Source organism: Equus asinus, chromosome 26, assembly GCF_041296235.1.
Source record: "Equus asinus isolate D_3611 breed Donkey chromosome 26, EquAss-T2T_v2, whole genome shotgun sequence".
Taxonomy (NCBI): Eukaryota; Metazoa; Chordata; class Mammalia; order Perissodactyla; family Equidae; genus Equus; species Equus asinus.
This window is the reverse complement of record NC_091815.1, coordinates 41,922,744-41,937,080: the sequence shown is the minus strand read 5'-3', so window position 1 is coordinate 41,937,080 and position 14,337 is coordinate 41,922,744. Positions and strand designations below refer to the sequence as shown.

At 43.0% G+C, this 14,337-nt stretch overlaps 1 protein-coding gene across 3 annotated transcripts in view; it reads left to right on the top strand.

Moving 5' to 3' along the window:
- Positions 1 to 14,337, top strand: part of LOC106846651 (zinc finger protein 17-like) — a 31,998-nt gene that overhangs the window by 4,931 nt on the left and 12,730 nt on the right. For 2 of the 3 annotated variants that reach the window (XM_070499328.1, XM_014865572.3), the window contains exon 3: positions 5,640 to 8,544. The exons of the other annotated variant lie outside the window; for it this stretch is intronic. In XM_070499328.1, the coding sequence (XP_070355429.1) occupies positions 5,640 to 7,708 (2,069 nt within the window). In that variant the 3' untranslated portion in view covers positions 7,709 to 8,544. Of the gene's footprint in view, positions 1 to 5,639; positions 8,545 to 14,337 lie in introns of those variants that run through there. 3 annotated transcript variants of the gene reach the window in all.

Genomic DNA, 14,337 nt, shown 5'->3' with positions numbered 1-14,337 from the left:
CCAACACTTACCTCTCCTCTTTTTGATGATGGTCATCCTAAGGTATGAGGTAATATTTCGTGGTTTGGACTTACATTTTCCTGTAAGGAAGAGCAGTTTTTCATATATCCATTAGCCATTTGTATATCAAATTTGGAAAAAATGTCTACTCAGATCCTTTGCCTGTGTTTTACTCGGATTGTTCTTCGCTTTTGAGTCATATGAGTACCTTATATTTTAAAACTATTATCTGGGGCTGGCCCCGTGGTTGAGTGGTTAAGTTTGCGCTCCGCTTCATCGGCCTGGGGTTTAGCTGGTTCAGAGCCTGGGCGCGGACATGGCACTGCTCGTCAGGCCATGTTGAGGCGGCATCCCACATGCCACAACTAGAAGGACACACAATTAAAATATACAACTATGTACCAGGGGGCTTTAGGGAGAAAAAGAAAAAAATAAAAATAAAATCTTTAAAACTGTTATCTGTTTATGCGACCAGTGGCTTGCAAATATTTTCTCCCATTCTGTACGTTCCTTTTCATTTTGTTGATTGTTTCTTTTGCTGTGCAGAAGGTTTTTAATTTGATGTCATTCCACTTGTTTACTTTTGATGTTTTTTCCCTGGACTTCTAGTGTCATATCCAAAAAATCATTGCCAAGACCACTACAAATAGCTTATTCTCTGTGTTTTTTCAAGAGATTTTACATTTTCATGTCTCACCTTTAACTCTTTAATCTATTTTGACTTCGTTATTTTTAGTAATGGAAGAAAGGGCTCCAGTTTCATCTTTTTGCATGTGAATATCCAGTTTATCCAACACTGTTTATTGAGGAGACTATATTTTCCCCATAGTGTGGTCTTGGCACCCCTGTCAAAGAGTAATTCACCATATATGGCTGGGACTTCTTCAGGGCTCTGTATTTTGTTCCATTCCTTAGTGCATGTGTTTTTATGCCAGTATCACACTATTTTGATTCCTATAGCTTCCTAATGTAGTTTCAAATCAGGAAGTGTGATAGCTCCAGCTTTGATCTTCTTGCTCAAGATGGCTTTGGCTATTTGAGATCATTTGTGGTTCCATATGCATTTTCGGATTCCTTTGCTATTTCTGTGAAAAATTCCATTGATTGGGTCTGTACATCACATTGGGGAATACGGGCATTTTAACAGTATTAATTCTTCCAATCCAAGAACATGGGATATCTTTCCGTTTATTTGTGTCTTCACTTTCCTTCATCAGTGTCTTATAGTTTTCAGAGTCTAGCTCTTTCACCTCCTTGGTTAAATTTATTTGTATGTATTTAATTGTTTTTTTTTCTTTTTGAGGATTCTTAGCCCTGAGCTAACATCTGCTGCCAATCCTCCTCTTTTTGCTGAGGAAGACTGGCCCTGAGCTAACATCCGTGCCCATCTTCCTCTACTTTATATGTGGGATGCCTGCCACAGCATGGCTTGCCAAGTGGTGCCATGTCCACACTCGGGATCCAAACTGGCGAACCCCGGGCTGTCACAGCGGAACATGTGCACTTAACCACTGCACCACTGGGCTGGCCCCTGTATTTAATTGTTTTTGATGATATTGTCAGTGCACCTGCTTTCAGTTTCTTATTCAGAATTTCACTGTGAGTGTATAGAAACACAACTGATTTTTTATGTTGATTTTGTATCCTGCAACCTTCCTGAATTTGTTTCCTAGTTGTAAGAGTTTTTTGTTGGAGTCTGGGATTTTCTCTCTCTAAGATCATGTCTTCTATCTTAAGATCACAGACAGTTTTACTTCCTTTTTTGTGATTTCGCTGCCTTTTCCTTTTCTTGCCTAAGTGTTCTGGCTAGGTCTTCCAGAACTATGTGAAGTAGAAGTGAGGAGAGTGGGCATCCTTGTCTTGTTCCTCCTTTTAGAAGAAAAGCTTTTAGCTTTTAACCATTCACTATGATGGTCGTGTGGGCTTATCGTATACGGCCTTTATTATATTGATGTACCTCAATATCATAGACTTTCTACACCTGATTTCTTGAAAGTTTTTAACATGAAAGTATGCTCAAATTTATTAAGTGCTTTTTTGCATCTCATAGCAATCATGTGATTTTTATCCTTCATTCTGTTAATATGGTGTCCCATTTGTTGCTTTGCATATGATGGAGCATCCCTTATCCTAAATCGCACTTGATCATAGTGTCAGATTCTTTGAACATGCTGTTGAATTTGGTTTGCTAGTATCTTGTTGAGGATTTTTCTTCTATGTTCATCAACTATATTGGCCTGTAATTTAATTTTCTTGTAGTCCTTATCTTGCTTTGGTATCAGGATAATGCTGGCCTTGAAAATTGAGTTTGGATGTTTTCCTTCCTCTTCAATGTTTTGGAAGAGTTGAGGAAGGATTGACATTCAGTTCTCCTTAAAATCTTTGGTGGAATTGGCCAGTGAATCTATCTGGTCCTGGGCTTTTCTTTATTGGGAGAATTTTGATTGATTCAGTGTCTTTACTTGTTATTGGTCTATTCAGATTTTCTGTTTCTTTATGATTCAGTCTTGATAGATTGTATGTTTCTAGGAGTTTTCCCACTTCTTCTAGTTAATCCACTTGATAGTAGTCTCTTAAGATGTTTGTGTTTCTATCATGTCAATTTTAATGTCTCTTGTTTTAGTTCTGACTTGAGTCTTCTCTCTTTTCTAAGATAGTCTGGCTAAAGGTTTTTTGGTTTTGTTTCTTTTCAAAAACCAATTCTTAGTTTTGTTGCTACTTTTCTTTGTTTTTCTAGTCTGTATTTCATTTGTTTCTGCTCTGATCTTTGTTCTTTTCCTTTCTTCCCCCTAATTTGGGCCTCATTTGTTGTTCTTTTTTTAGTTCCTTATGGTGTAAGGGTAGGTTAATAATTTGAGATGTTTGTTTTTCCTCAAAGTAGGCATTGCTTGTTGTAAACTTTACTATTAGAACTGCTTTTGGTGCTTTTCATAAGTTTTAGCCTGTCTTCTTTCCATTTTCGTTTGTCTCAGGATAATTTTATTTTAAATTTTGATTTTTTTCTTTATCCGACTGATTGTTCAGGAGTGTTCTTTAATGTCCACATATTCTTGAATGTTCCAGCTTTCATCTTATTACTAATTTCTCGTTTCACCCCTTTGTAGTCAGATAAGATTCTTGATATGATTTCAGTCTTAAGTCTGTTTAGATTTGTTTTGTCACCTAACATATGATCTGTCCCAGAGAATGTTCTGTCCACTTGAGAAGAATGTGTATTCTGCTATAGTTGGATGGAATGTTCTGTATATGTTAGGTCCATTTGGTCTGAAGTGTAGTTCAAGTCAAACATTTCCTTATTGATTTTCTATCTGGATGATCTACTCATTCTGGAAAGATGTGTATTGAAGTTGGCTATTAGTAGTTTGTAACTGTCATTTCTACCTTCCAATATGTTAATATATTTAGCTGCTTCGATGTTGGGTGCATATATACTTATAATTGTTACATCCTCTAGGTGAATTGTCCCCTTTATCATTATATAGTGATGTTCTTTGTTTTCTGTGACACCTTTTGAGTTAAAAATCTTGTAAGTTATTCTCTTTTGGTTTCCGTTTACATGGAATAATTTTTTGGATTCCTTCACTTTCAGCTTATTTGTGTCCTTGTAACTAAAGTGTGACTCTTGTAGGCAACATGTAATTGAGTCCTGTTTTATTTCTCTGGTTAGCCAGTGTGTATCTTTTGGTTGGAGAATTTTGTAAGGACTTGATTGCCATCTTGTTAATTGTTTTCTGGCTATTTTATAGTCTCTTTTTCCTCTCTTGCTCTCTTTGTGATTTGATAATTTTCCATAGTGGTATGGTCTGATTCCTTTCTCTTTATCTATTGTAGGTTTTGGCTTTGTGATTACCATGAGATTTTCAAGCATCTTAAAGCAGTCTGTTTTAATCTGATAGCAACTTAACATCAATCGCATAAAAAGTACACTTTTGGTATCTCACCCCCCTGAATTTTATCTTTTTGATGTCACATTTTATATCTTTTTATATTGTATAACCATCAAGAAATTATTGTGGCTGTGGTTCTTTTTAATCCTCTTGTCTTTTATCCTTTATAGCAGAGGTAGGTGATTTACATGCCACCATATTACAGTATTGGTGTATTCTGAATTTGACTATCTACTTGCCTTTACCACTGTGCTTTGTATTTTCACGTGCTTTCATCTTTCTAATTAGTGTCTTTTCATTCCAGCTTGAAGAACTGTCTTTAGCATTTCTGGTAAGGCAGGTTCAGTGGTGATGAACTCACTCAGCTTTTCTTTGTCTAGGAAAATCTTTCCCCCTCCTTCATTTTTGAAGGACAGCTTTGTGGATAAAGCATTCTTGTTTGACATTTTTTTCCTTTAATTTATTGAATTTATTATTGCACTCTCTCTGTGTCAGCCTGATTTAGCTGAGAAATCCACTTGCAGCCTTATAGGTGTTCCCATGTATGCAATAAGTTTCTTTTCTCTTTCTGCTTTTGAAATTCTCTTTGTCTTTGATTTTTGAAAGTTTTATTATACTGTCTTGCTGAAGATATCTTTAGATTGAATCTGTATGGGGACTTATGAGCACCATATACCTGGATGTCCACATCCCTCTTCTGATTTGGGAAATTTCCAGCCGTTATTTCTTTAAATAAGCTTTCTGCTCCTTTTCCCCTCACTTGTCCTAGTGGCACTCCTATAAAGCAAATAGTATTTCTCCTGTTGGCATCCTATAATTTACAGTTTTTCTTCTGTCTTTTTTCTCCATTGACTGGATGATTGAAATGACTTGATTTGAGGTCACACATTTTCACCTGCTTGATCAAAGTGAAAATTGACACTCCCTATTGCATTTTTCATTTCATTCTTTGCATTCTTCAGGTCTGGAATTTGTTTAATTTTTTAAATTTGTATATCTGAATTTCTTGATCATTTATTGTTTTGCTAATTTCAGTGAGTTGTCTGTCTATTTTCTTGGCTCTTACTGAGCTTCCTTAAAACAATTATTTTGAATTCATTGTCCAGCAGTGTGTAGATATGTGTTTCTTTGGGTTCACTTGCTGGAAACTCACTCTGCTTCTTTGGTGATTTTATGTTCCCTTGATGTTTTTGTGTTCCTTATAACCTTTTGTTGATGTCTCTGCATTTGATGAATCGGTCACCTCTTCCAATCTTCGGGGGCTGGTTTTGGTTGGGAAAGACCTTCACCTTGGGTTGGTTGCAAGGTCATTGGCTGTGTGGGGTGTGGCAGTTTGGGCTCTAGGGAGGGACCAGCTGTGTAATCATTGTGCAAATGTCTGCTGCCTTGAACACCAGTTATTATATTGCAGTTGTTTTTTCCTGGGTTTGGACACATGCTTCTACACAGCCTCATGTCGCTAGCACTAAAGGTCTTGCAGGAATCCTTTTGCAAAGAAACAAGTTATAAAATACGTGTCTTGTTTTGTGTCACACCCTGTCCTTGCGTCCTTCTTTGGTGAGGTGTCTACCATTCTTTTGCCTCATGGGCCCAGTAATGCCCAGTAGGCACTTCCCTAACAAGATTCCAACTCCTTTAACTGGAAAAGCATTCCTTAGATTCCTTGTTAGATGTCATAGAAACATATTTGTAATGGGGTTCCTCCTCCGTCTAAAGTCAGCATGTACTTCACCACGGTTTCTTTGTGTCTAGGTTGCTGGAATGGAGCAGAAGATGTGGAGGCTCCCTTTGAACACAGCATTTCTGTAGGTGTGTCACAGGACAGGACTCCCAAGGCAGGTCTGAGAAAAAGTGATTATGCCTGGGCTGAATGCAAGAAAGGCTTCAGGCCGAAGCTCACGCTTGTTCAGGACAAGGGTGTGCACACTGGAAGACAGTGTTTTGTGTGCCATGAATGTGGGAAAGCATTCAGGTACAGATCCTCATTTGTCGTTCACCAGAGAGTCCACGCTGGAGGAAGGCTTCATGTGTGTAGAGAATGTGGCAAATCTTTTAGGCGAACCTCAGCCTTTAGTCAGCATCGAAGAATTCATTCTGGAGCAAGGCAGTACAAATGCAGCAAATGTGGACAATCCTTTAACCAAAAATCTATCCTTATTTATCTCTGGAGAAGTCACTCTGGAGAAAGTTGTTACTTGTGCAGTGAATGTGTGCAGTCTTTTTGCTGTGGATCTATCCTTATTCAACAACGAACAGTTCACACAGGAGAAAGGCGTTATAAGTGCACTGAGTGTGGGATATCTTTTAGAAGAAAATGTTACCTCATTGTACACTGGAGAGTTCACACTGGAGAAAGGTCTTATGAATGCAGTGATTGTGGGAAATCTTTTACCAAAAGCTTGGTACTCATTCTCCACCGGAGAGTACATACAGGAAGGAGGCCTTTTCAATGCAGTATATGTGGGAAGTCATTTACCAACAGCTCAAGACTAATTCTACACCAGAGAGTACACACAGGAAAAAGGCCTTATGAGTGCAGTGAATGTTGGAAATCCTTTAGCCGTCTATCTTACCTCAATCAACACCAGACAGTGCATGTTGGAAAAAGGTCTTATGAATGTGGTGAATGTGGGAAATCTTTTTCATCTGGTTCCAACCTCAGTGATCATCAGAGAGTTCACACAGGAGAAAGGCCTTATGAATGCAGTGAATGTGGGAAATCTTTTATCCAAAGATGTCATCTTGTTAGACACCAACGAGTTCACACAGGAGAGAGATCATATGAGTGTAGTAAATGTGGGAAATGTTTCACCATTAGGCAGACCCTCCGTTATCATGAGAAAGTTCACACAGGAGAAAGACCTTATAAGTGCAATGATTGTGGGAAATCCTTTATAGAAAGATGCCATCTTGTTAAACACCAACGAGTTCACACAGGAGAAAAGCCTTATGAATGCAGTGAATGTGGGAAATCTTTTATCATAAGATCCAATCTTGTTGTACACCAGCGAGTTCACACAGGAGAGAGGCCATATGAGTGCAGTGAATGTGGAAAATCTTTCAGCCTTAGGAGCACCCTTCGTGATCATCAGAGAGTTCACACTGGAGAAAGGCCTTATGAGTGCAGTGAATGTGGAAAATCCTTTAGAGTAAATTCTCATCTCATTCGTCACTGGAGATTTCACACTGGAGAAAAGCCGTATAGATGTAGTGAATGTGGGAAATGTTTTAGGTCTAGTGTGAGCCTTCGTTGTCATGAGAGTATTCACACCGGTTCAAGACCTTATGAGTGTATTGACTGTGGGAAATCATATGCCATTAGACCGACCCTTACTCGACACCGAAGAATTCACACAGGAGAAAGACCTTATAAGTGTGGGGAATGTGGAAAATCCTTCCGGCGTAATTCACATCTCAGTGAACACCAGAGAGTTCACACTGGAGAAAAGAATTATGAGTGCACTGAATGTGGGAAATCATTTAGGGATCGTTCCCAGCTCAAAAAGCACCAGACAGTTCACACTGGAGAAAGGCCTTTTGAGTGTAGTGTATGTGGGAAATCTTATACCAGTAGCTCGACACTCGCAAAACACCGGAGAATTCATACAGGTGAAAGGCCTTATAGGTGCAGTGAATGTGGGAAATCATTTAGGGATCATTCCCAACTCAAAAAACACCAGCGAGTTCACACTGGAGAGAGGCCTTTTGAGTGTAGTGAATGTGGGAAATCTTACAGCAGTAACTGGACGCTTACTCAACATCAGAAAATTCACACAGGAAAAGGCCTTATAAGTACAGTGAATGTGGGAGATCTTTCATGAGTAGTTCACATTGCAGTAAACAACAGAGAGTTCACACTGGAGAAAGGCCTTATGAGTGCACTGAATGTGGGCAATCATTTACGGATAGTTCCCAATTTAGTAAACACCAGAGAGTCCACACTGGGTAAAGGCTTTATGAGCATAGTGAATGTGGAAAATGTTTTGTCTTTAGCTTGACACTCAACACTGGAGAGTTCACACTAGAGTAAGGGTTTATGAGCGCACCCAGTGTGGGAAATGTTTAACCCAAAGCTCTGCATTCTGTCAACATGAGAGACTTGACACTGGATCAAGTTCTTATGAGTCAAGCAAATGTGGAAAATTCTTTAGCTAAGGGACTGTGTTCGCTTCACATCGATTGTTGATACTGCGTCAAGCCTAATGAGTGCAGGGAATGTCGAAAATGATTTCCTAAATCTCCACTCTCATTCAACACTGGAGAATTCACGGTGTAGAAAGTCCTTATGCTGTACCAGATGTGGTGAATCATTTTTAATTTGGCCTTTTTACTACCTTTTTTGTGCTATTTCATTGTTGTTTTAATTGCATTTCCCTAAGGATTCCTGATGAGCAGTTTTTCAGATGTTCATTTACTATCTGTATGTTTGTGATAAAATGTCCGCTAATATCTTTTGCTTATTCTTTTATGAACTTTGGCTACTATCCTTTTCTTTGGCAAATAGGGCTGTGAAGCAACGAAGGTGTATGTTGGAATTTCATTCTCAAATACATGACTGACCTCCTTTTATAATGGAATAATTATTTTCAGTACTGGAAGAATATATCCTAATTTTCTTTAAGATTTTTTATGCTGTGCACAATGTAATGGGTACAAATACCGTATTTTTTAAATACTAATTTGCACTGTTAACATATTTTCCATTTGTTTCTTAACTTCAGACATTCAATAATGCTATAAAGTCTTACCTTGTAGTGTTTGCTCATTTTCCTGGTTTATCATTGGTGGGTCAGAGCAGATGGAGGCCCAGATGGTATCAGGATAGATTGGGTGTTCAAAGCCCCACGGGGAGGGAATGGGGAGGGCAGTGATCAGACACCCCCAAGGTGCCGGAGTTTGACTCTCAGGTCTCCATTCATCACTGGAGCTTATAGACAATGACCCCCTTCTGAGCCTCAGTTTCCTCCTGTATGAAATGGGAACTAGAGGTGACCCTGCGCCTGGGCTATTGGAAGAGGTCAAGAGTCAAGGTGCCCATTCACTGCGCAGCAGCTGCACCTATTCTCTCCACCTGTGTGCAGTGACAATCACGGGGCAGGGCACCCCTTTATTTCCTCAGGCGGGAGGGGGCTGTGGGGTAGTGAGGTTTGGTGTGGGTTCCCCACCAGGGAATGTTTGAGTACCTTGCTGGAGCTCCTGGAGGCTCAGTTCACTGACTGTGAGATGCAGGTGATGACTGCATTGACCTTGGCCTCCCTGAGGATCAATAAAAGTAACAAACATGCTGAGTTCTTACTTTTTGAGTATTTTATTTTATTTATTTATTTATTTATTTTTTAAGATTTTATTATTTTTTTTCTCCCCAAAGCCCCCTGGTACATAGTTGTATATTCTTCATTGTGGGGCCTTCTAGTTGTGGCATGTGGGACACTGCCTCAGCGTGGTTTGATGAGCATTGCCATGTCCGTGCCCAGGATTCTAACCAATGAAACACGGCAGCCTGCAGCAGAGTGTGTGAACTTAACCACTCGGCCACGGGGCCAGCCCCATGAGTATTTTATTTTTAATTCTCACAACAACATGGTGAAGTGGGAAGTATCGTATTGCTGCAGAAATCCAGGGTCAGCGATAAGAAGTGGGTTCTCCAGGTTCACACAGTGGACAAGTGTCAGATTCAAGTGGCTGGATCATACCCCTGAGTCTTATCTCCAGAGCTGGGTGGTTTAATCTCTTTACCTCGACATGTGATCTCCCAGCCCAGGGCAGACCCACAGTGAGGACGAGGGAGGTGCAGCAGCTGCTGCTTTTGTTGTTGGAATTATTGTCATGATCATTTTCCCCTGTTCCTGTGATGTCCCAGAGCGCTTACCTCCGCCCCCAGGTTCTCAAGGGAGCACCGTTGATTGTGTTACTCCAGTGGCTTCACCCGTGGGAGGCTTTTCTCTCAGCCACAGTTATGTTAAGTCCAGAGGCTACGTCGTCCTCCCCTTTAAGCTGAGCACAGAGCTCAGGCATTCTGTATGTGCAGGTGATGCTGTAGACCTGTGGGCTCCTGGTCTCACTGGGTAAGGGCTCCCCTCTCCATGCAGGGATCCACAGCCTCCTTGATTCTGCCCTCTCAATCCAGGCCTGGGTGGTCGAGAAGAGCCGTGAACTCACCTTTCCTCCTCCCTGTAGCTCTCACAATGTTCTGGACCCATGTCCTCCTTTCCAGTCTTCCTATGTCTCTACTAGGAATCTTTGGGTAGAAATGTCATCTTTCTAAACACAAACCCTCACCCAAGTGCTGCCTGCACATTTGGGCCTCACTCTGAGTTCTTTATTCCAGATTCCACAGAAGGGAACCTTACTGGCCCAGCCTGGTTGGGCCAAGTGTCCCTACAGCCTGTTAGCAGGGTCGTGGGTGAGGGGTTGTTTTCAGAAGAGAGGGCAAGTTAGGCAGCCCTCTGGGAAGACGTTTGCCATGAGTGCTCCCTGGGTATCTTCCTAAACAACACAATCTCAGTAAAAGTGCCTTTGAGGGCTGCACTCTCGTCCCTTGTTTCCATGGCCTGGGCCATGTTCCTGTGCTGGTCCAGGAGATGTTTTTAGGCGATGCACAGAAACAGCACCAGGTGGCATGCACGGACACCCTGAGGAAGCCGGTTCTTCCTTTCTATTCCCTTTGATTGTTGTCAGGAGAATGTCTTGAAGTTGTGCTGCATCTGTAATGGCCTCCTAACTGTTAACTAATTTCCCTTCTCAACAGAAGGAGCAGCCCTGAGCTGGCCCCAGGAGCTCTCTGGGATTCAGAGCAGTATTTTGACTTTGGTTGTATTTTCATGGTCAGCTTCCATTTGTGGCAAGTCAAAGTAGTTTTCCTAGTTAGCAGAGAGACAAGTGTGCTTTTTAGAATACTCTCTAAGACAGATGGAATGTGGGTTAGTTTACCGAGAGTAAATTAGTAACAATGGTCAGAGCTAAGGTCCCTTTAGCACAGAGCAAGTGTCAGACCTGTTGCAGACAGTGTTCATCTCTACTCATTTAATTCTAATGAAATCTCTATCCTCAGCAAAGTAAGGAAAATTTGGCCACTGTTCTGAGTCCCTCAGAAAGCTTATTCAGTGCAGATGTGCCTTTGTGATGAGGTGCTGTCCTGGGCTTTCTTTCCTTGTGAAATTCCTGTCTTTTATGAAGTGAGCGTGAGAGTAGCTGATAGTTGTCCTTGAAATGTCCTTAATGGACCAAATCACTGTGTGAGTTTTCTAGTTTTAAAACTTTTTTAGAGGTTCGTGTACTGTGCAAATCTGGGAATCACTAAGTCATCTCACACAGAGTCCCCTTCCTTGAGGATTAAAGACTCCAGACCACCCTCCCCTCATGGCCCACCTTCTTCATGAATGCTGGCCCCACTCAGTGGCTGTGTCGGGTTCCTCTTTAGTGTCGCACTTGGGAGCCCGGCTGTGGAGCCAGATCACCTGGTGAGAATCCTAGCTGTTCCACTCACAGGCTGTGTGGTCCCGGGCAAGTTTCTCAGCCGCTCTGTGCCTCAGGTTCCACCTTGCAAAAATGGGGTGATACAGTATCTATGTCACAGCGTTGTGAGTGTGAATGAGTTCATGTATGAAAAGGACACAGAACAGAGTCTGTTCCTGAGTGTGCAAGATCGAGGTATGAACCCTGCTGCCATCACTGCTGTTGTTGACATCTTCATCATCATCATGATCATCCTCATCCTCATTGTTGTCATCATCATTATCATCATCATCATCATCATGGACATGCCTGGACTTGGCATCTTCTGGAACAGGGTTGTGTTGCTGTGTGCTTCAACAGCAAGATGATAGAGAAGGCCAACCTGGGTCTGTGATTTTGATCAGCCACATTTCAGTTCCATGTCCTTCACAAAGCAGTTAATCTCCGACCCTCAGTTTCTTCATCTAAAAATGAGGGGTTTCCTGCACCTGCTACATGAGGAGGCTGCAAGGAAAACCCCAAATAGAATCTTTTAGTTCAGGGCCTACAGGAAGGGCCATCTCCTTCTTTACAGAGGCTCAGTAAAGACACATAACATGCTCCTGAATGAGAAAACTCAACATTTTATACATGTTAATTCTACAAATTAGTCTATAAATGTAATGAATTTCAGAAACTTATAATGCAAGTGAAATGCCTGAAAAAGTCACTGAGTCATGTGAACACCCTACAAATATTGGTTCTGAACTTACTGTTAGGGATCAGCATCCTGTGGCAGCATGGCACAGGGATGGAGCATCTGGACTCAGCTAGCATGTGAGTCCTTCCTGGTGCTGACACTCACCAGCAGTGGGTCATGGGACCCAACCTTGAACTTCTCTTGGCCTCGGTTTTCATCTCCACACCAGGGATAATAATATAAGTACCCCCCTCATAGAGTTACTGTGTGGAACAAAATAAATAAAAAACCGTAGCACACGGTTGTTAGGACTCCGCTGGAAGCCAATGTTGCACGTGTATGTGGGCTGTTAGCTTTGTGTGCCTTGGGGTGGGGTAGGATGGCAGAGAGCAGCTTCTCCGTCCAGTTTCAGCCTAATTCACCTTGCTGCCCAAGGCCTCTTGGAAAGACTGACAGGCTTCTGGGTGTCAGCTTGGGTCCACCTGCCTCCATTATGTGAGGACCCAGAGGTCACTGTGGAGCCAGGCGGTTGCTGTGATAACATCCAGTGCAGGTGGGAACAGCACGAATTGAGCCCCTTCTTTCTGGTGTATGTCCCATTTTCCCCAGCACCTATCAAGGAGACCTGTTCACTGGGACGTGCTCAGCATCTGTGTGCCCTGAAGTCCGGAATCCCCTTGGGCAGGTGTGACTGGCTGTGAGGGATGGTGTGGGAACCATAGTTGACACAGAATCAGGCGAGATGAATACAAGTGGGGCAGACTGCAGGTGAGTAGAGAAGACATGTCCCTGCTGGGGCCTCCACAAATATTCCCAAGAATAGGGAGGTGCACCGTGAGCGTGTACAGAAATTCTCAGTACGTCCAGTATTGTGCCCCTCACGGACCAGGTCCGTGGCTGGACAATCTAAAGATTCTGTAGATGCCCACGGCTGTATCTGGAGGGCGCTGCCGCACAGGCAAGAAACCAGGAATCGAGAGGAGAGAGGGCCCGTGGTTCATAGATAGGTCTTGCGTGACCCACTTCTAGGTGCTGGTGGCTCAGGGGAAAATAGCCTTTATTACCCGACAATTTTTTTTTTTTTACCGCTGAGGCAGAGCTCCTCCTCCGAGCATATGAAGGGAGAGGTAGTAAATAGCGATTTCGGACACAGGCTCGGGCCCGACGGCGGAGACGGAGCCCCGGGTACTGGCGGGTGGCGGCCGCGGGCAGAGTGGCCTGCGAGCCCGAGGTTGGCGAGCAGGGGTGCGGGCTCGCCGAGGGGCGCCGAAGCGGAGGGAGGAGACAGGACGGGCGGCGGGCGGGACGCCCACCTGCAGGGAGGTGAGGAGGGGCCGCCCTGACGCCCGCGCGGAGGGGTTGGGCTGCGGCTCCCTGAGGGTCTAACGGGAAGGGCCTGAGAAGGGGTCTCAGCTGGGTAAGAGGCGTTCTTCCCAGGGAAAGTGACTGTTACAAAAATAACTGTGCCCCGGAGCTGAGCCGAGAGGGACTTGGGTCCAGTGAGGGAGAACTGGGGCAAAAAAAGAAAGCTTCCCTATGTAGAAGCTAAGTTAGTTGGGGAAATGGAGGCAGGCATGGTGTCCGTTACGGCAGCTTCTGGGAATGCTGAAGGGTGGGCTGGAGGTTCTGGGTCTTGGGAGTACCCGCTCCTTTGCTCCCATTCGTATTGAGATGTGGTGACTTGAAGTTGGTACTCCCAGGGTGGTCACTGAAGACACATGTACATGTTTTTTTGTGACTGTTGGCTGTTCCAAACTCAGTCCCTACACTTTCCCTTGCTGGGTTAGGCTGCAGTTTCTGTGTTTCTCTTACCTACTGTTTCATGTCCTGTCAAAAGCTAGAAGCTGGATTTGAGGGATGTTTGTCTGTTTCTTTCCCACTTGATAACGTGGTCTATGGTGGGTACCATATCTCTGACCTTAGAAGTGGGCAGTCAGCAATCTCATTATCTGCACTGCAAAGGGGCTCAGGGATCCCCAGCTCTCAAGAGATCTTCTGACCACGATTGATGAAACTTTTGTGGGACTTAGACTTGAGTATTTCCCAGGGAGGTAAAGGTTAGGTGGAATCAAGCCTGGAACTATGAGGTGATATCTCTAAGGAAGGGATTTGGGGAAGAGTGAGCAATTCCATTCCAGAAGGTTGGCATCACCTCTTTCTTCATCTACTTCTTTAGGAGACTAGGTTTCTGTGCTGTTAGAAAGTTGGGTCAAATAGCCAGGCACTTGGGCAGGGCGTGAGTAGAGAAAAGGCAGCTGGATTACCAAGGGACAGGAGTCCCCTCCTCCCATGTATTTTAAATGGTCTGCTGACCTC